The 19,679-nt window shown below is 52.4% G+C and overlaps 7 protein-coding genes across 7 annotated transcripts; 2 read left to right on the plus strand and 5 right to left on the minus strand.

The window, feature by feature from the left end:
- Positions 1–3,181: 3,181 nt before the first annotated feature.
- J4E79_003012 (uncharacterized protein) lies at positions 3,182–4,219 on the plus strand (the record flags this gene model as incomplete). The annotated part of the gene is made up of 1 exon (XM_049351908.1): positions 3,182–4,219. One exon carries the CDS (start codon positions 3,182–3,184, stop codon positions 4,217–4,219), a length of 1,038 nt encoding a protein of 345 aa, XP_049213379.1.
- Positions 4,220–4,463: 244 nt separating this feature from the next.
- J4E79_003013 (uncharacterized protein) lies at positions 4,464–6,170 on the minus strand (the record flags this gene model as incomplete). Its single annotated transcript, XM_049351909.1, has 1 exon — positions 4,464–6,170. One exon carries the CDS (start codon positions 6,168–6,170, stop codon positions 4,464–4,466), a length of 1,707 nt encoding a protein of 568 aa, XP_049213380.1.
- A 449-nt stretch (positions 6,171–6,619) lies between these two features.
- On the minus strand, positions 6,620–7,582 carry J4E79_003014 (uncharacterized protein; the record flags this gene model as incomplete). The annotated part of the gene is made up of 2 exons (XM_049351910.1): positions 6,620–6,625; positions 6,674–7,582. The coding sequence occupies 2 exons, from the start codon at positions 7,580–7,582 to the stop codon at positions 6,620–6,622; spliced, it is 915 nt and encodes a 304-aa protein (XP_049213381.1).
- Positions 7,583–8,012: 430 nt separating this feature from the next.
- J4E79_003015 (uncharacterized protein) lies at positions 8,013–9,019 on the minus strand (the record flags this gene model as incomplete). Its single annotated transcript, XM_049351911.1, has 2 exons — positions 8,013–8,906; positions 8,954–9,019. The coding sequence occupies 2 exons, from the start codon at positions 9,017–9,019 to the stop codon at positions 8,013–8,015; spliced, it is 960 nt and encodes a 319-aa protein (XP_049213382.1).
- A 642-nt stretch (positions 9,020–9,661) lies between these two features.
- Positions 9,662–10,308, plus strand: J4E79_003016 (uncharacterized protein; the record flags this gene model as incomplete). Its single annotated transcript, XM_049351912.1, has 2 exons — positions 9,662–10,184; positions 10,238–10,308. 2 exons carry the CDS (start codon positions 9,662–9,664, stop codon positions 10,306–10,308), a joined length of 594 nt encoding a protein of 197 aa, XP_049213383.1.
- Positions 10,309–13,238: 2,930 nt separating this feature from the next.
- On the minus strand, positions 13,239–15,037 carry J4E79_003017 (uncharacterized protein; the record flags this gene model as incomplete). Its single annotated transcript, XM_049351913.1, has 5 exons — positions 13,239–14,050; positions 14,100–14,563; positions 14,621–14,675; positions 14,728–14,857; positions 14,906–15,037. 5 exons carry the CDS (start codon positions 15,035–15,037, stop codon positions 13,239–13,241), a joined length of 1,593 nt encoding a protein of 530 aa, XP_049213384.1.
- A 1,600-nt stretch (positions 15,038–16,637) lies between these two features.
- Positions 16,638–19,014, minus strand: J4E79_003018 (uncharacterized protein; the record flags this gene model as incomplete). The annotated part of the gene is made up of 4 exons (XM_049351914.1): positions 16,638–16,851; positions 16,902–17,564; positions 17,620–18,827; positions 18,925–19,014. The coding sequence occupies 4 exons, from the start codon at positions 19,012–19,014 to the stop codon at positions 16,638–16,640; spliced, it is 2,175 nt and encodes a 724-aa protein (XP_049213385.1).
- Between the last annotated feature and the right edge of the window lie 665 nt (positions 19,015–19,679).

Raw genomic sequence — 19,679 nt, forward strand, 5'->3', positions numbered from 1 at the left:
GTGCTATGGAGATGAAAAGGGGATGGTATAGAGGGCGAACTCAAGATTTGTCGCGGAGGATGCGGTGAAAGGCGAAGCAATGTTTGGAAGCGGTCTGATGTGTGTTGATACTCTCCAAGTTATGACAACCTTTAGTCGCGATAATCGCGCGAAATCACGTGGAAGGCTAAGCCTTCCCGGTGCATGTGTATGTTTTGATTGCGAGCCGGTAAGGTTGACTTGCTGATGCCGTCCCGAATTGCTCTTGAGGTTCACATGCTCGATGTCTGCTTGGTAGGCTGTCATGGTCCGAGAGCGTTTGTGACACAGTCTGCACGGGCCAGGTTCGCCCGTGGTGGGTGGTGGGTAGTGGACGGGGTGGACCAATAGCCATTCTCATTACAGGTTGATGAGATGGATAGCGAGAAAGACCAACGTGTACGTGCCGGATTCTGAACTCCCTTGATCATTAGACACCACCGTACTGATCTCGCTTTGATTCCCATCTCTTTACTCTCGAAGCCCCAATAGTCGGCTCTCGCGGTTGGGTGCGAGATCTGTGGGTCTACATCGGCACCTAGGCATTGTTCGTCTTGACAATGCAGCCCCCTGTCATATGATGTGCAACCTCACGCATCAGATGCTGAGCTTCTGTTGCGCTTCAGCCTTCCGATAGGGTGCCGTAGAAGTACGCCGGTCGGCAGAGACGGGACGTCATGATCCATACACCACCTGCATCGCCTCCCGGATCTCCGTAAGAGTCATTGGGAAACCATGGCAACGCCCGCCCTCACAGACTTCTTGATCCTCGGACTTCCATCAGGCAAGGTCCTCTTGGTAGTTTATATATCCAAGTGAAGGGAAGTCAATGTATAGCGGCACGAGAACTGTGGAGAACGGCAACTCTAAACTTCGTGCGGGAGAGGACTTGAGGTTCTTGGGGTTGCGACAGCTCTCGTACGTGAGTATCGCCTTGCGTACAGATCGTTCGAAATGCGGAAGGTGTGTTTGGCTCCTCGTCTTCGGGTCATCGCGGTACAATGTGAGAAGGAGCCATGACACGGATGATAGGTACCGTTGACACCCAGCCTCGAAACCGAACGCAAAGCCGATCATTCTGCCGTGGAGTGAGTCTTTACAGTCTTGAATATTATCTGAGTGGCTGAAATCCTGGGTCCTGGGACTACCGAATCTTGAGGGATCCATCGTGAGTCTTTGCGCTCTAACAAGGGGGTGTAACAAATTCTGTGGTGTCGCTCGACAAACGAGAGGCTTTAGATATAACCGCTGTAAATTCAATGCGAAAATTGTGCGGCAAGGTTTTTGGTTGGGCTTGCTAGAGGCTTGTGGCAGCTGGAGGGTTGTGGGGGGTCGTTGGTTTGCGCAAGTATTAGTTCGGTACGGCCAATACCCATCCCCGCAACTTCATGCTCGAAGATAAGCAACAAAACCCTAACCTAGCGCACAAATCTGTGAGTCAAAGCCAAAGCATATATAAACATGCCATCCCCCTCTCTTCTTTACTCAGAATTCCCAAAAAGAAAGAAAGAAAGAAAGCTGACTATTGAATAGATCAAAATGGGTAAAATAGCAGAAGAGAAGAACTGGAAAGGAAGAAATACAGATATGGTAGAAGTAAGTAATAGTAGTAATAAGAAGAAGAAGAAACAAGATACTAAGTAGAATGACAAACAGATACCAGAATATCTACAGACAGGAAGAGGAAAACCTGAAGTAAGTATGATAAGTGAAGCAAGAACGCTAACTATTATATATGATAGTAGAGACGAGATAGAAGAAGAGACAGTAGAGAAGAAGGAAGAAGAGAAGAAAGGAAGTAGAATGAAGAAGAGTGTGAAGTTGATTAAGAAGTATGTTTGTGTATAGATAGATATGGGTAGAGAAGGTGAAGAAGAATGATAGAAAGAGGGGGGATAATGCACAGTTACCCCCCTCTCCCTACCCCCACCATCACTATCACATATACATACATACATACCCCTTGACTTCCCCTCCGTGACATGACCAAAAAAAACAGTAAAAAAGAAGGTACTGGAAGATCGAATTGGCGGAGAAGACAGGTCGAGAATATGCAAGAGCGTGTTACCGCGATTACAGAGGTACAGCATCGACACCCGAGGACTATGAGCCTTCTCTGCACAGCATTAACGATCGTAGGACTCATTCTTGGCTTGCCTGAACATATTCAGGTCCGTACTGCGCCAATAAGCGGTCAATTGTTGACTGGCCTTACAAGAACGGGACGGACGTCGCTCGCGAATTTGGGTACAACAGCACTGCATTTGGCAAGCTCAGTAGGACGTTCAACCTCTAGGATCTTTCAAGGAGGGAGCACGACGATATTGCATCATGCTGCGAAAGTGAGAGGCTCGAGGTACCTGATCTGGATCGCACATTCTCTTGGCGGTGTCATCGTACGCAAGCACCTTGAAGGTAAGCTCAGACTCTTATATCCAATGTTCAAGCTCACCACTTGACTTAGGTGCACATGCCTATCTCTCGTTTTCGAGCGACGCTCCAGCCATCGAATACCTAGACACAAAGCGCGAAGCCTCGAAAAGCGGAGTACGCACCTTGCAAGATGAACTTCGCTCTATAGAGAGCAGACTCAGAGCGACAATGACACGATGGAGTCCTTTGGTAGAGGCCATGAATGTCGACGAAGAAGATGTAGTGCCTGGGTCTCCAACGTCTGGATGGACCGCAGCCGAACGATTAGACGTGGGCATTGCTACGGAAGAACCTGCGCGGGAAGGATGGGAGACGCTCGTCAATTGGGATGGCTAGACGCGTGTTGCAACTACGGAGCTGTGGATGATGACTGTTGATGAGCTTTTCGAAAGGGTACGGGAGTCTGAGCATGTGTCTGGGTAGTACGATGTAATACATGAGGTCTCAACTAGCGCGTTGGTGAAGATCCACAAGTAGAACCGAAGCCGCGGAAAGGACCCGCTATGACATGCGAACCACCCTGTTCAAGGGAAAAAGTGAATAGGTGCCTTAGAGCCTACAATAGTATCTAGTTTCTACGTTGGTAGAATCTCAAGGCATTGTAGCCCTGTTATGAGTTTTTCTGGTTGTATATTGTAGAGATAGGTGTCTAACTTTACCCTCGAATGCGTTGGAACTACTTCCCGCTCCATCCATCTCCACATTGACTTTCCACCACCAAACCTCCACCATGCCGCGCCGCAGCTACACCCCCGAAGCCTCCACCGCGCAACTACCATCGCAGTCGCATGCCAATTCCAAACCACGCGAATCGCGCGCCCACAAGAAACACCATCGCTCCCACCGTTCGCGCTCCCCCCGTCGCGACGAAGACACCCACCACCACAAGCGCCACCGCTCGCGCTCACCCGCCGCACCACGACCCATAGACCTACCCTACAAAGCCAAGCCGCTATCAAAGCGCCACTACGACGACTACAAACCGCTCTTCCAATCCTACCTCGACATCCAGAAAAACATCCAACTCGACAGCCTCGACGAGCGGGAGGTAAAGGGACGATGGAAGAGCTTCGTCAGTCGCTGGAACCGGGGGGAGCTAGCGCGGAGCTGGTACGATCCTTCGATGCTGAAGACGGCGCAGGAGACTGTGCAGACGTATCGTGCGACTTCTCCTGTAGCGCCCAGGAAAAGAGCGTCGCCGAGCTATGCGCGGAAAGAAGATGAAGCTTCAGACGCAAGCGACGACGACTTCGGTCCCGCGCCGCCTACGAACCTCCCCAGACACACCGGCCACGGTCCCACAATCCCCAACATGGACGACCTAACCCTCCGCAACGAACTCCTCTCCGAAGACCGCGCGCATGGCCAATCAAACTACATAGACGACATCCGACACGCCCGCAAAACGGATCGGAAATCGCAGAAAGAGGCTCTAGACGACCTCGTCCCCCGCGCGGACCCCAACTCTCGTGAACGCCAACTAGAGAAGAAGCGCGAAACAACATCCACCCTAAACTCCTTCCGCGACGCCAAAGAAGCAGGTGAAGTCGACGTGCCCGAATCAGATCTCATGGGCGACGACGGCATCGATGTGTATAAGAAGAAAAAGAAGGAGCAAGAGAGGCAGAAGAACGAGAGGGAGATACGACGCGAGGAGATTGCGCGGGCGAGGGAGGCGGAGAGGAATGAGAGACTAGCGGAACGAAGGGAGAAGGAGGCGGGGACTATGGAGTTTTTGAGGAGAATTGCTGCGGAGAGGTTTGGGTAGACTCTGGGAGTGGGTAGGGGATAGTAGGGTGGGACGGTTGCTTCACAGTTGATTGAGAAGAGGATTCGAGAGCTGATGGTTCAGCGTGACTGGGATACCAGTCTAGTGCAATTGACTGTAATATACAAATAGTAAACCCTCCAAATAGGTCGACTCCACAACATGCTCAAAGCGTTCATATCAACATCACATACCCATACTCCTGAGCTCACTCTGATTTTCAAACACCCAAACCCAAGCACCCTCAAGCCGACGCCCTAGCACCACCCCTCGGCTTTTTCCGATCATGATCCACAATGCCCCTCTTCCGATGATTCTGCGCTGTCTTCCACCGAACATACAGCATAATCATGTCCTTCAGCCCAACAAACATGCATCCACCAACCACACTCCTGCCCCAACGCGTCTGCAAAAAGCCAGTTGGCTTGCCTACACCACCTGCCTTGCCACCCGTGTTGATCCAGCCACCGAGCCAAGATGTTGCCGGTGCGCCTGTAGGAGGTGTCACCCAGGAGCTGGGTAAGCTGAGTCTGAGAATCTCGCCCATTGCGGCGGCGATAGTGGGGAAGATGAGGGCGCCGAGGATGGTGTCGGCGAGGGAGGTTGTGGAGAAGGTAACGCCGCGTTCGCGACGGACGCGTCGGGGTCGGGGTGCGGCGGGCTGCATGGGGATGTTGGGTGGAGGTGCTGCGTGTTGCTCAGGTCCGACATCGACGAGGTCAGGCATCTCTGCATCGTCCTGATCGTCTTGTGGTGGCGCGTCGATGGGCCCTGCTGGGCCTCGCGCGACGGGTAGGGGGGGATGTTCGTGCGCGTCGTCGTCATCGTCGTCGTTGTCGGCTTCGCCATTGTTGTTCCAATCTGCGAAGATGTCGAAGTCGAGTTCTATCTCTACTTCTTCAATCACATCCTCGTCACCGACATGGTCGTGGTCATGGTCGTGATCATGTTGTACCTGAACATCTGCGGTTGTGTCCTCGCCAGCTCGTGGCTGGATCTCCTTCAGCCACTGCTGCTCTCGTGGTAACCATACACGCTCGTAGTATGCGTTATAGAAGCCCCGAAGATATGGTAGTGCGGCAAAGGTGAAAGCCGCGCTCGGTGGCCACTGCAGTTGTAGCATGTCATCGCCTGGTTGTCCGGAGCTAACGAAGAAGATGAGCGGAAGGAAGGGTAGGAAGGAGTCGGCGAATGACGTTCGGCTTGCGACCAAAACTGTCGGAATTAACGATAACCCAAGGTCTAACCTCCAGTGCTGCCTCAGGTGTTCTAGCCACTGCAATGTCACCGAGTTCACCGACCGACTCGGCGTCTCGTAGAGCGGCCCAAGAATCTGGAGCGCGTCTTGCGTGCCGAACATCTGGTAAATCGTTGCCGTCCCGGACAGCGTCAGTGTCGAGTAGAGCGCCGTGCCTGTGACGAGTGCGAAGCCTGGAAGCAGGAGGCTACCCGTAAGCTTCTCGACGCCCCGAACCATGTCCACCACGTAGCTCCTCGGTCGCTCTATTCTGATCTCGCTCTTGCACTGAGGACATAATATCTGCCCTGCTGCTTTACCAGCCCGTCGCCGTGAGCTGGGCGCCTCCATATCCGCTATCCAGTCTAGCAAACACCTCTCGTGCGCCACTAGTGAGCAGGCGCAAGGCGACCGCCATTCCGATGTCGTCTCGTCGTCTTCCGTCTCGTCGTTGAAGCAGATCCAGCATCTTCGCGGTTCGTCGTCTTCCTCTAATTGTGGCGCGGTGGTCTGTGTGGGTACCTCGGTCTGTTCTTGCGGCGTAGAAGAGGCTGACTGTGTAGATGGCGTATTGAGTAGCAACGTCTGCGAATCTACCGACTGCCCAGAGAAACTGTTCGTCCGTTCTGTTTGCTCCTGCTGTGAGGACGATGATTCGGCAGGAGGTGAGGGTCTATGTTGCGACGCGGGGCGCTGAGGCGGAAGAGACGCCATGACGGCTGAATGTGTGCGAAGAGGATCGGAAAGGCGCGTGATCGGTCGAACAGGAAGGATAAAGATTATGGCTCTGCTCTCTGGAACGTGTGACACGAAACAACAAGTGCGGTCAGGTTGTCGCGAGAACGGGTGCGGAGGTCGGACTGCGGATCGGTGTTTGTTGATTAGAGTTGCCGAAAGATCTACAAGACGTCACTAACTCCCTGTCACCTGTAGCGTGCCAAGACAAAGCACGTGCATGTTGACTTCATCAGAACGCCCGTCAGAAAGACTTATCCAGGAGTCGACATTAGTACAATGACAAAAGTTTGCAAAGGCAAAGGGCAATGTAGACCTCTGGAAGGTAGGTGACATTAACAAAACAGGACTTCGATACACAATCATCCATCTCATCCACAATCGGATCTCCAAAATCTACTATCCCCCCCCAACAATCTAAACATCCCCTAGAACTATACATGTTAGCAAGTATTGCTAGTTCGAGATATAACAGTACTTACAGGTGGATACATTCCCCTCAGATGAGGCGGCGGAACCGGTCCCCAAACCCACGTCGGCGCCTGGCCTGGTTGAGGCACTCCCAAGTACTGCGGCACATGACCTCCTGGCAGATCTTGAGGCACTACGTCCGCGCCCATCGCGAACCCATAAGGGTGTGCGGCGACGACATTACCGGCTGCCTGGCTGTTTTGACGTCGGTGTTGTTGTTGTTGGCGCCCGGGTCCACTGTTCTGGCGCCGATGGCGAGACATCCGCTTGGTAAGCTTTTTCAGCTCTTTCAGCTGACCGTTGACGAGATGACGGTGCTTGAGCGTATTGGGTGAGTCGCTGAATTGGCCTTCCGCAACATCTGGAATGTTCGGGTCCTGGTTGGAGCCGTTTCCGTGGAATGGCGAGCCCACTTCTTGCATTTCGTGCGGATCATGGGCGGAGCGGGTTTCGAACGGCTCCGCGACTCCTGGAGAAGCGTGTGGAGCTGGTGCTGGCGAGTTCTCTTGCGGACCTCGAGCCGTTCGACGGACACGCGGCGGGTCTAGACGCCAGTGTGACGTGATGCTGTCGACGTCCGAGAGGCTTCGGAAGCTGTGGTATGAGCCGGCCTCGTCATCGTCCTCCTCCTGGTTCCGTCCTCCAACCGCAACATTCTCTTCCTCAGCGACCTTGACCCAACCCGTTCCTTCTACGTACGCCAATTCGTAATGCGGAATAGCAGGATACGAACATACCTCTTGATCCACCTGATCGCCATCTGCCTTCAGACACTCTCCACAGTCTGCACGGGGTTCTACGAGCACGCACTTGTTGTGAAACTCCAACGTTCCAGAGCAGTCGAGATGGCCGCAGTGAAGGTAGTCGATAAGGTGCTCACGGGGGCCGTCGTTGTGCGTTACGAACCACATGATACACATGGTAGCGATTGGTAGTGGAGTGTAAACGGAGGAATGTGAGACGCGATTGCTGATGCGGATTGGAAGCGACAGAAAGCGGTTGTTGCAAGATGATTGCGTTCAAGGTCAACTGATGAGACAAGCTGTGTTATTGACGGGTTAGTAGTCAGGCGTAGCAACGGAGAGAATAGCTGCACGGACCAATCGCGTAGCGCGATGTTGCGGACAGCAAACGGAGAGATCTAGGGAGACGCGTCGGGCTGTCGCGTTTGCAGTAGCAGAATGGAGATTTTGAGAGCAAGTTTTACTGGCGGCTACTAGAGATCATTGCGCTGGCCGATGGAAAGTTGACAATGGGTAGGATATGAAAAATATGTATGGATGGTTCAAGTTGGGACAAAACGAAAGCAGTGAAAACTCTACCATCGGACACATATAGTCGGTCGTCATCTTACCACCCCTCAATCGTGAAGTCGAATAGCCTGTCACCCTTGCCCTTCTCAACCGGTTTCGCGTCGCCGTCATACAGCGTCCTCTCAAAATATGTCACCTTACCTTCCCGGTCGCATAGCACTACGATGTTCTTCTGAGTACCATAACACCCACTCGTAGCGTCCACCGCCTTCGCCTTGACCAAATCGCCAATCTCATGCGCAGGCATCTTGTGCTCTTCCAGATGATCTCTTCCGATGGCCGGTATAAAGATGCTGTGACGTAGCTGGTTGAGGTACATGTCCCATTCTTCATTCTCTTTCTGTCGTGGCATGGTGTCCGTGGTCAGAATGTCAAGAAGACGGTTGACAAGCTGGTCGCGAGATTCATTCGCGGCGACGGATTCAGCGATAGCGGTGCGCGTCCAGGCTTCTCCGTTTGTTACTTTGGGCCAGCTGCGGTCACTGTAGGCGGCGTTGCTTAGAGCTCGGGTTTCATTTGGTGTTTGCAGGAGATGGACCACACCGTGAACGTCTGGAGTGCGGTTGCTGACGATCGCTAGACCCTTTCCTTCTTCTTTGACGACATCCTGGATGAACCCATAGCAGAGCGAGAAACCTCCTACACCTTCAACACCATCCTCCTCAATCATTCGTTTCGCAAAACCTTCTGTGCTCTCCCCTTTCTTTGGGTCGATCTTCAGCCAAGCATTTGGAATCAGTCCTCTACTTCGCGCTCCTTCAACGATGGTTTGGTCCTCTTCACGGTAGTTGGTCAATACTGCGATTCGGCCTTGACGAGTTACACCTAGCCAGGTGCCATGCGCAGGGCGGTGTAAATCGTAGCCTCCTAGGACTTGCGTATCTGGAGATGGCCACCATGTTGCTTCTGCCGTTGGACGGTGAAGATACTCCTGGTCTCCGTTAGTTGTGGGAGAGGACTGAAGCCGAACAAACGTACGTCTCGATTGTTGAGTAGAATGAACGGGTAGTCTGGATGCGCGGTCGTAAGTATAGCGATGCACATGTTGATGGATGTATTCTGGTTGTAAGAGGGTTTGTGAGTTGAAGTGTGACAACGCGGTGTTCTGTGGCGTTGAAGTTTCGGGGAACGACGGGACAAGCGCAAAGTTTACCGAAGTGCAGTGTGAGCGGTGTGAATGAATGCCAACAAGTGCTTCAACGTTCAAGTTTATACGTGGTTCCAACCGTACAGAATGTGGAGTGAGGTAGGACGACACATGGCGAGACAAAGGTCGACCGAAGGCGGAATCTGATGTCCCTGTGACATAAGGAGAGTGCGACCTCGAGCCAGCGACGGTAAAGACGGCGGTACCTCACTTAGCATTGACTCGTTGCACTTGCGTTAGCATGCTGTTCACTGCGAGGTACTCGAAAGCTGTGTGAGCCGTCGTTTTCTAGAGACGTCGCACAGCATGACTGTTCCTGCAGCGGAGTGACACGGCGGAGATGGCCGAAAGCAATCATTCACGTGCCAGCGGCAGAACCCCGGCCCATCTCGAGCTCGGATCCCTGCCAAACGTCACAGCCCCGGTTACACCTGCCTCTGCGTCAGCCCTATCTCTTGCACCAAACTTCGCAATACCCAGGAATTGAGCGACAAGCTTCTGATATACTACATACGTCTTTGACCGAGGAAGGAGACATAATGGCAGCCAACTTCGCCCCATACCAAGACATTCCCGAATCGTCACGCGCGCTCTCCCCACCGCCAGTCCACTCGCCGAGGACATCTATCGACCGCACACGTAATATCACATCGCCCACCACACGCGCATACGAACAGCATGACTACTTCCAAGGTCAATCGCCTATATCGCCGCCCGCAGAACCCGATACAGAGCGCATAGCATGGGACCAGCCTTCGCGGAGTACAGGCTTCGGCCGTTCGCGCGAGGATGTAGACATGTTCACAACGTCTCTAGGCTGGCGACTAGACTACGAAGCGTGCCTGGCATACCTTCTACTACCACCAGCGGGGGGTGTGTTACTCTTGGTTCTAGAGCACCAAAGCGACTATGTTCGGTTCCACGCTTGGCAAAGCAGCTTGCTGTTCGCCTTCGTCTTCGTGGTGCACATCATATTCAGCTGGTCGAGTTACATCTCCTGGGTGCTATTCATCGGAGATTTGGCGGGGATAGGGTGGTTGACTTGGAGGGCATATTTGGATGGTGGGTCCAAGGTGTGAATGCTAGAATGGAACCAGGCGCTAACATGTGGACAGCCGCAACACTCGATCGATACGAAGTACCCTTCTTTGGTCCGCTGGCCAGCTCGATACTCGACGACGAATAGTGCGGCACGCGCAGACGGAGGATAATGTCGATATGAGCAAGCATGGCGTTTACGGAGTTTTTGACAGCGACGATCTTCAGTCGGCTTGGAGTGACATAGACTTTTACAATGCGATATTGTGTTCCTGACAATCTGTCGATTGTCACCCTTGAAGATTGTTGTCAATGCTCATCCGACGAGCCAAGAGGTCTCTGAAAGATCGAGGCACAGGCTAAGCTTGCTACGCCGCATGCAAGGACAGTGAACAATGAACGTCAATGACAGCGCCGCATGATCGCAGGTTATTCCCCTACATGTCTTCTTTGCGCTATAGATATCGCCCTGCGAGCAATATGCCAAGATTCGCTGATTTCTTATCATTGCAGCTTAGACACCAACGAGTCTTCGTCCGTCACAACCATACCATAACCGAGCGCATCTACGCGACAGGAGATATTGGAATGAAGACGCCGACTGGTGGAATTCGAAGCAAGGTCTTGTTGGCCGGGAGAGGTGGACGACGAATGAGTTGTATGAATTGCTTATGAAGCAGTATGGAGAGTATACTGCGCGTAAGTCTAATCAAAAGGGGTGACAACATTCACACAAGATGTGTTGACAAAAGAAACGTAGTAGGCGCACGTTAAATTCCAGTCAAGAGAGTCCACAGCGGTCGTTAGCGACCGAAGTTCGAGCGAGAAACCAAGAGACAAAAATACAATCTTCTCAATATAACACACATTCATTGGGCCTATTATAATACAGTCATATAGGTTCCCACCTATCCACACAAAGTTAATGCGGGCATACTAGATGTCCACGCTGACGTCGTCCCTTCGTATGTCACTCGCTCACAGCACGGCATCAATGATCGATTGAACTGAATGATCTCATAGAGAAACGCCGATGAGAAGATCGCAGTGCAAGACTGTTGGTCGTTTGACAGATCAACACTACATCCATTGATCGTATGAGTGCGCCATTCGTCAAAGATCTCGTGTCCATAGCTCACTAATAGTGGGATCCTGACGGGGGACACTCGAAGTCGTCCACGGTATGAGCGGCAAAGGACGCGAATCTTCAATGTGAGACGCGAGTCATTGTAATTTGGCTCATACAAAGCAGGTAATTTCTCGCTGGTTCTGAATGTTTCCGGATCCGTGGTCACCGGAAGGGTAATCCGAGCATATTCCCGACGCGAGTTGAGGAGACAAAGCGGGGCCGTGAGTTCGGTTTGAACACCCAAGACGTGTGCCACTATACCTATAGAACATAGGCAGAACGAGCGTCTACAGCAATTCAGGACATTTTCGGCGACTTTTAGGTCCGTGACACCATAATCAATAGTCACATCTGAGCCTTCGCCACATAGAGAAAGCAGCGAAAAGACCCGATCGCGAACGACGCACGATTTCTTCGCTTTGAATCGGTCCATCAGGTAAATCAGACTTCTACCCCGGAGTTCATGTGTCGTGTGTGGATCCAGCGCTCCAACGCGGTCATCGCAGATATGATTAAGGTCGAAAGAGAGTGAGCTTGCTGCTAGGCTCACTCCTCCAGCCACAAACGTGATCTGACGGGCCAGCGCGACCTCTTGAGTGATCCATGCACGATCCCAATAATCAGCAAAACAGAAATGGCGGTATGCATCCAGGTACGCAGCCGAAATTCTTCCGTTGTTATCGCTTTGTGGGTGTGAACTGCTAATCATCGCTCGTGGATCTCTTTCTGAGGTTCCTGTTGTTTGTCTTCGTTTTTTCAACTTTCGTGGTTTGTTCGTTGGTGCCACTTTCTTCTCCTTATATTTCGAGGTCTCTAAGAAGAGGACGACCTCCTTCTGCGTACCAAGCCACGCTACGACCTGTACTGCCCCTGCGAATACATCTCCCATCTGCTTGACCTGATGGTTCCTCTCGATATCATTACTCTGGTCTATGCAGATAGCATCTATCCAAAACCAATGGGACCGCCATTGCTGCTCCTCTCTGGCTAGTTTAAGGAAGCTGTACAAGTTCTGTCGGATGCGGAATCGCTGACCGTTTACAAAAATCCATCGGCAGCTATCATCAGGGCCCCAGACGTACGATAGGCAAAGATAAGTGCTCGCAGTCGAAGCGTGTCGCAGTCCGCACTGAAGAGGACTGTCTGACGACTGTCCGGCTTGAATGCGCATTAGACGGATAGAAGGCGCGCGATAGTCGAGAGGCGTGTGGGTGAATTCCATTGTATAACGATGACCGGCCGGCTGTGGCGGGGTCTCTGTATTCATCGCAGTGCTGTGGGGATCGAGATCGGATACTGGTAGAGGCCCCAGTACTAATGAATAACTAGGGTCTGAATATGTTCAATGAAGAAAGCATACTGTCGAAGAGAATTTTCTACTTCGATGGGCTACTAAAAGGTGGCTGCTTGTTGTAGGCATCATCGAGCGGGGTAGTGCAGGCCACTGAAAGTCCATTGCGACAGCCTGGCTGCACAATTTCCAATGAAGTCTTCTACATCTACCATCGCACAGCCTGGTCACACCAGCAAAAGCCTCCTCGGATGTGTACAAACTCAAGCACGTGCAGCTCACCTAGTGGTCGATGTTTTGATGCGCAACTGTTAGACCGAGGGACTAACCATAACCGCTTGGGTAATGAATCTAGCGATACCTCTTGGATAAAAAGGGCCGTACGATCCATTTGTAGCTTGATGCGAAGGTGCGGAGGTGGAAGCTGTGTATTCGTGAGGTTAGGAAATCTACCTGGACGCGACGCGTCATGAGGTCACGTCGCTTCCTCTAGCACAACACCGTCAACGGACCTAGGAAAGAACAATAACGCTCTTATTGGGTAAGAACAACATGAGGTTGGTTGTTGATATAGTCTATCAAATATTGCTGCCCCGTTTGCTCACCATAACCTGGGTTAAAGGGATCTTGATGGACTTTGATGGCGACAATGTCGCCACTAAACTCTCGCATCATCCAGTGCGGGCCGGCCTTCAATCGTATCAAACACGGGCCCAACGAACTGCCTCTTCCCTCTGACAAACCACCACACAGCACTCAACACCAGAACACCTCCCAGAACGACCGGTGCGTAGTTCATGTTCTGAGCCGTGACAGGTTGATATGGCGGAAAAAGAAGGAAGATAGACACGTAGATAGTGTAAATGATAGAAACAAGGTTCACACCCACACCGAGTCTTCCAAGTCTAAAGGGACCGTATGGTAGTGATCTCGGACGAGCGATCCGCTGGTAACATATGAGCAATATCGGCATCAAGTATGAGATGTACAGGCCGACTGTGCCTAATGATACGATGGCGTTAAAAGCGGTAGTAGAGCCGATGTTTAAGAGGCCGATCAAAATGAGAAAGACGCTGGTGACCGCTATCGCTGGTAGAGGTACATGATGTTTGCTGTCAACTCGGGATAGCGTTTTCGAGCAAGGTAGTCCAGCGTCCTGGGCGAAAGACCACAGCATTCGAGATGCTGTCAGAAGAAGAGGTACTGTTGCCAATGCCGCTATGGCTATGAGGGCGCAGGTCATGGCTGACGCCGCAGCCTTGCTGCGACTGATCTGGTAGAAGATCTCGATGATGGGGTATCCGGTTGTCGTTTCCATCGCTTCGGTGATGTCGCCCATACAAAACAGGACGACGAGCAGGAACCCGAATCCTAGTGCGCCGTTGATGATGATTGATGCCAACATGGCTCGCGGAACGTTGCGTTCGGGGTCTTTGATCTCTTCGGTGAGATGGGTCGCGCTGTCGTATCCTGGTCGAATTGTCAGTTTTGTACATTGTTGGAAATGGACGCGACAAACCCGCAAGCACGTATGTGCTACTCAGCAAACCAATGCTGAAAGCTACGCCGTCACTACTCCATCCCGACTCGTTGATATAAGTAGTGAAGACGAATTCCGCGGAATTTTTGCTGGGCGATATAACGCAGATGACAATGATCAGCACGATCCAGAATCCGACGTGCAGCGCGAATGTCGCATGCAAAATTAGAGGCATGATTCTGATAGCGAAAACATTAACAAGTGCTGCAAGCCCAAGGAAGGCACAATATATCAACGTTCCGTGCCACCTCTCATACGAGTAGCTCGGGTAGTTGAGTACGACGAGACCTTGAATCATCGTTGCGCCGAGGAACGGTGCAGCCGCAGTGAAGGTCTGCCAGGCGAATATGCAGATCCATCCCGAGGCATATCCCCATGCTGCTCTGAATTTCTTGGGAGCAAGTTGGACGACGAAGTAGTACTGGCCTCCAGCCGATGGGTACCTGGCGAAAAGTGGTGGTCAGATGAGTTCGCAATCCACAGAGGAGCTCTCGACTCACATGGAGGCCAATTCTGAAAGAGACAACGCTGTTGCCAATGTCCCTATGATCGCGACTGTGGTATCTGTATCAGAGGCCGATTCGAGCCAGCAGATTGGAAGACGAACGTAGGTATCCATACACCAGAGACACTGGGCCTCCAGATATGAGGCCGGTGGCCATTGTAGACCCAAGTGCTTCCCATGTTGCGATCAGAGATGTTGCCGTAGAAATAAGGGAGAAGACGTTGAAGTTTTGCTACTGCTTGGTAAGTAAGACGGTATCAACGGTCTCGACGTGACTTACTTCAAGCTTCTGGTCGGAGACCTGCGTCTGATCATGCTTCCCAGACATGGTCCGTTGCAAGTCCAGAGCCATCGCTTCGTTCTCTTTGCCGTCAACATCTTTTCGAGAACTCATGTTGGTTTTCTCGTTCATTCGCTCTGTACAGCGCAGTAGACGGTTAGTCCGATAGGAAGAAGAGAAAACGCTCAAGCCGCATGTTCAATAGAATCATGGTCGTTGATGCGGAACCAATCCGAACAACCTGGACTGGTGAAGCGACTGTAACCTAATCAGGAAGCAGTGGCATGCCTGTCAAGATATGCTTATCTCTGCGCCGCATCTTTCCATTAGCAGAGGGGCTCCATGTTGAACGTGTGTCAGTGATCCCAGGGCCTTTCTCTCACGTTCTGCTTATAGTGTCCTATCTCGTCCAATCATCGAGGCGGGTTATACGAATTAGAGGAACCGGTTCTGCGGGGAACGGCAAAGGAAGAGGGTTCTGCAGCCATCCCGACGCCGGTCGTAGATGTAGGCGGAATCATGCCGTGATAGTGTACCTGACTCCAAACCAGACATGTGTATCTGGTGCTTTGCGAGTCACGGTAGCCATGGTGCATGCCCGGGTGGTGCGAGACGAGTAGTCGATGAGCCGAAGTGCTGTGCCCAGATCCCTCGAAGCTTACTACGCTCGGTTTAGACGCGTCAACATGAGTCGTCAGGTCGAACGTATGCCGTTGAGTTCATAATTCTCGTGTTGAAAGCGGCGCCTCTGTTCGGTGTAACGTCGGGGAGGTTGGCAAGACGTGCTTGACGCGTCTTATCGGTATTGCGGGCAATGCGGACGCAATTCCGCGATAACGCTAGCGTGGTGGTGGCCCCCCAGCACCTGCAGTTCCGTGGACGCGTCAAATGATAACCACGAAGGCTCTTTCGGAAATATGTTGTGACTCTCATAGTAGGAATGATCTTGAGATAGAAAGACAATCTTCTAAGCTTTCAGAACACCGTGCCATCTCGCTTGCAAGCATAGTCTAACAAACTACCACCACCGCACCCCCCTCCCAGCAAAAGGCCCATCGCCCAGCATCTGCTCAACAAGCCAATCATCAATAATGACCGCCGCAACCTTCCTTAGCTCTTTCATATGCCTCTTGCACAGATATACACCGCGATTTTGTGCATCTGGCCTCCATCTGATAGTATTACGGCAGTCCCGGACGGCGCATGGTTTCTGGAGATAGCAGCAGGAAGTGAAGGAGGAGGAGATGGACGATAGAGAGGGGCGTGGGATTTTGGGCATTTTTCTTTGTGGTGTGTTGGGGAGGACGGTACGATAGGATGTTGTTGTGTAGGTGAGATGCGGTGATAGAGGCTGGTGTGGTTCAGGTGTGCTCAAAAGTTCAGATGAATACGCAATAGTCCGGCAGGACGACTACTATACCTCCGCTAACAATGCGTTGGCTCATGATGCGATGTTGTCTTTGACAAACCCTCATCTGGGTCCAATCCAAGGACGTCCCGTATCCACGTATCCCCCAGCAGCAAACACACGCCTCCTGAACCATCTCGCCTTCGTTGCATTCCATTCAGCGATAGGAGTCGCATCTTTCCAATGGGCCCCCCACGCATCGATATCTAGATCCTCGTTTGACCAGCCTTCACGTCCAATGCGGTCTTCATTGCCAATGATTCCTGACCTCTGTCGTCCACTCCTGCTAACGTAATCTTTTGAAACTCGCACATTCTCGCGCCTCTACTGCGAGATGCCCAACTCCTTGTAGAAAGCTTCGGTTTGGGGCTTGCGACCAAGGAACTCCTCAAGAATGTCCATCTCCTCCTTGGAACCACCACGCTCGAGAACCGTGTGCCGGTAGCGACGGCCTTCGGTGGGGTTCATGGGATCCTTCTTGAAGACAGTGTAGAACATGTCTGTGGAGTAGACCTGAGATGAGAGGTAGCCGTAGTAGCTGTGATGGTTAGCATGTGATGTTTGGTAAAGTGATCGAACGTGACTTACCCAGCGTCATAACCACCGATCAAGTGGCCAAACGTAGCCTGTCCGTTACCCCAGTGCCAGTCACCCTTCTTGTCACCCTCCAACGACTCAGGTCCCTTCAGCTGACTGATCTCGTGCCTCAAAGAGTTGTACTTCTCAGTAATATCCATCTTCTCAAGCTCCTCATGGCTGGCTGGCTCGTGAACAGCCATGTCAAAGGTGCCGAAATGCAACTGTCTCAAGTTGAATAGGGCGTCGTTGACATGCTTGGTTGAGATCAACTTTGCAACGAGTGACTGGGGGATCTGCTCCGCTGGCTTTTTGTCGGCGCCCGAAGACTCTAGATATGCCTTCTCGTAGTCGGCAGAGATGTGAGAGTAGTGGTGTGATAGAGAGCGTAGTTGCGACGGTGTCCAGCACCAGTTCTCCAGCATCTGAGATGGTGCCTCAACAAAGTCACGAACAGTGTTGGTGCCGTGGAAGCGAGAGTAGGTTGTCCGCGATACCAAGTCGTGAATACCGTGTCCAAGCTCGTGGAAGAGGGTGACGACTTCATCGTGCTTCAGTAGCGAGGGCTTCTTCTTTGTTGGCTTCGAGAAGTTGCAGACTAGTGCCGTTGCGGGGTATCGTCGCTTGCCGTTCTCGTCTATGTATCCAGGCTGGAGGTTGAAGTTGGCGGCATGTCTACCAACAAGTCAGTATTCATTTCATATGCAGGTTGTATAGCGGCGTTACTTACCCGTACTTGCCGTCCCGAGGGAACAGATCGAGGTAGAGATAGCCGACAAAGCCCTCGCCCTCGCCCTTGTCATCCCAAACGCTAAAGATCTGCACCTCCTCATGCCAGACAATATCGGAACCCTTGCCGCCATCAGCAAGGGCAGCCCTGTCTTCCTCGCCAACGATCTCAACGAAGACCAGACCAAAAAGCTCTTCAAAGATCTTCAACATGCCTTGGATAGTCGTCTGCAGAGGGAAGTATTCGGCAATGACTTGGTGGTCCAACTGATAGTCCTTCTCCAGTAACAGGCGATCGTAGTACCGGTTGTCCCAGAGGTAGTAGTCCTTGGTCAGCGGGCCGGTAAGTCCATTTTCCTTCACATCTTGCTCTTTCAATGCCATCAGCTTCTCAATCTCTTTCTTGCCGCCTGGTGCAAGCCGAGTGCGAAGGTCACCGAGGAAGTCGTCGACTGTCTTGGTAGTTTTTGCCATCTTATCTTCTATCCGGAATTGCGCGTGGTTGTCGTAGCCGAGAAGGCGGGCGGCTTCGTCACGAAGGAGGATGGCCTCCCTAAACAGAGGTACGTTGTCGTTGCACTTGTTCTCATTCTCAACGAAGACCTTCATGCGCGTCTCCGGGTTCGTCGCGTACTTGAGCGTCGGGAAGAGGTCGGGGTACTTGAAGGTCAGGAACAGCTTGCCGTCGAATTCACCCTCTCCCTTCTTGAGTCCTGAGAGGACATCTTCTGGCACGCCGTGTAGCTCCTCGGGTGTAAACCACAATCCTCCGCTTTCCTCGTTAAGGTTCTTCTGGAAAGCAATGCTGATCTGACTCAGACGCTGCTTGATCTCCTTGAAACGATCCCTCTTGGGGCCCGCGGGAAGATTCAGACCATTTCTAATGAACGACTTGTGGTCCTTCTCGAGCAGCCGTCGGGACTCCGGGTCTAGGTCCTCGCCCTTCTTCAGTACCGCATCGATGAGGTTGAAGACGTCCTCGCGCATAGACGACTCAATACCAAAGTCGTCGAGCATCTGCTCAACCTCGCTGGACGCATCGCGGAGCTCCTTGCTTGTCGACACGGCGTTGTAGAAGCCGAGTATATGCGATTCGATGGCCATCTTGTTGTCATCGCGGGCGATGGGAAGGAGTACGTTTGCGAAATTGGCGCTCTCGGGCTTCACGTCGCGGACAATAGCATCCTGAACACCTCGTGACCTGTCGATCTGGGGCAAGCGTTAGCATTTGGTCGATGCACCCCTCCGGCGGGGTCGGCAGCAGCAATTGCGAGCGGAAGCTCTGGAATCACGGAGCCACACATACCAGTCGCTTTGCGTCATTCACCAAGCTCTCCTTGGTAGCCGTAAACTTGGGCGGCAACTGCGGCGGTGTCTTGTATTGCGAGGGAGCCATGGTGGAGTTGGTGAGTGGCCTAAACGGTTGTGTGTAGAGGGGGTGCCGTAGAGGCGAGGGTTTGACGTATTGCAGTATAGATGGTACGCGGCCGCCGAGTCGGATTGAAGCCAGGATGGCGGATGTTGCGATGAAGAGAGCGACAGCGGCGAGGAATAGCTTGGTAAGGCGTGAGGAAGCCACGGTGCAGGTGGGTAAACAAGCGCCTGCTACTTAAGCCGAGATGTGGGGGAGATCCACAGGTGCGATTGGTGTGCTGCGATAAACAACGGCCTTGTAGCTGCGAGCACGACGGTGAAAGCGGTCGAGTATAACGCTGGCGTCTACGTGACCTCTCCATCGCTCTCTGGACAGCCGCATGAGATCGCCGCTGACGCCCAGGTGGATAGCTCCGCCCGGTGTTAGCCTCAAATGGCAAGGCGGCATCGTTAAACCCATGTCATCCTGCACCCCTCATGCAACACCCGATGTTAGACATGGCCGCAGTCGGCCGTGACGAATGTCTTTCTGCAGCTGCCAATGTGCATACAGAACGCGACATCTGTGTTCATGAGACCAGCGCAGTCTGTGCAGTTCACAAGTGACACAGCTATTACGAGTTGCTTACATTCTTGAGGGAGAAAAACATGAACTTTATTAAAGGCAGATTATCATTATCGTTACAA

Source organism: Alternaria viburni, assembly GCF_023758015.1.
Source record: "Alternaria viburni strain BMP 2772 chromosome Unknown scaffold_5, whole genome shotgun sequence".
NCBI lineage: Eukaryota > Fungi > Ascomycota > Dothideomycetes > Pleosporales > Pleosporaceae > Alternaria > Alternaria viburni.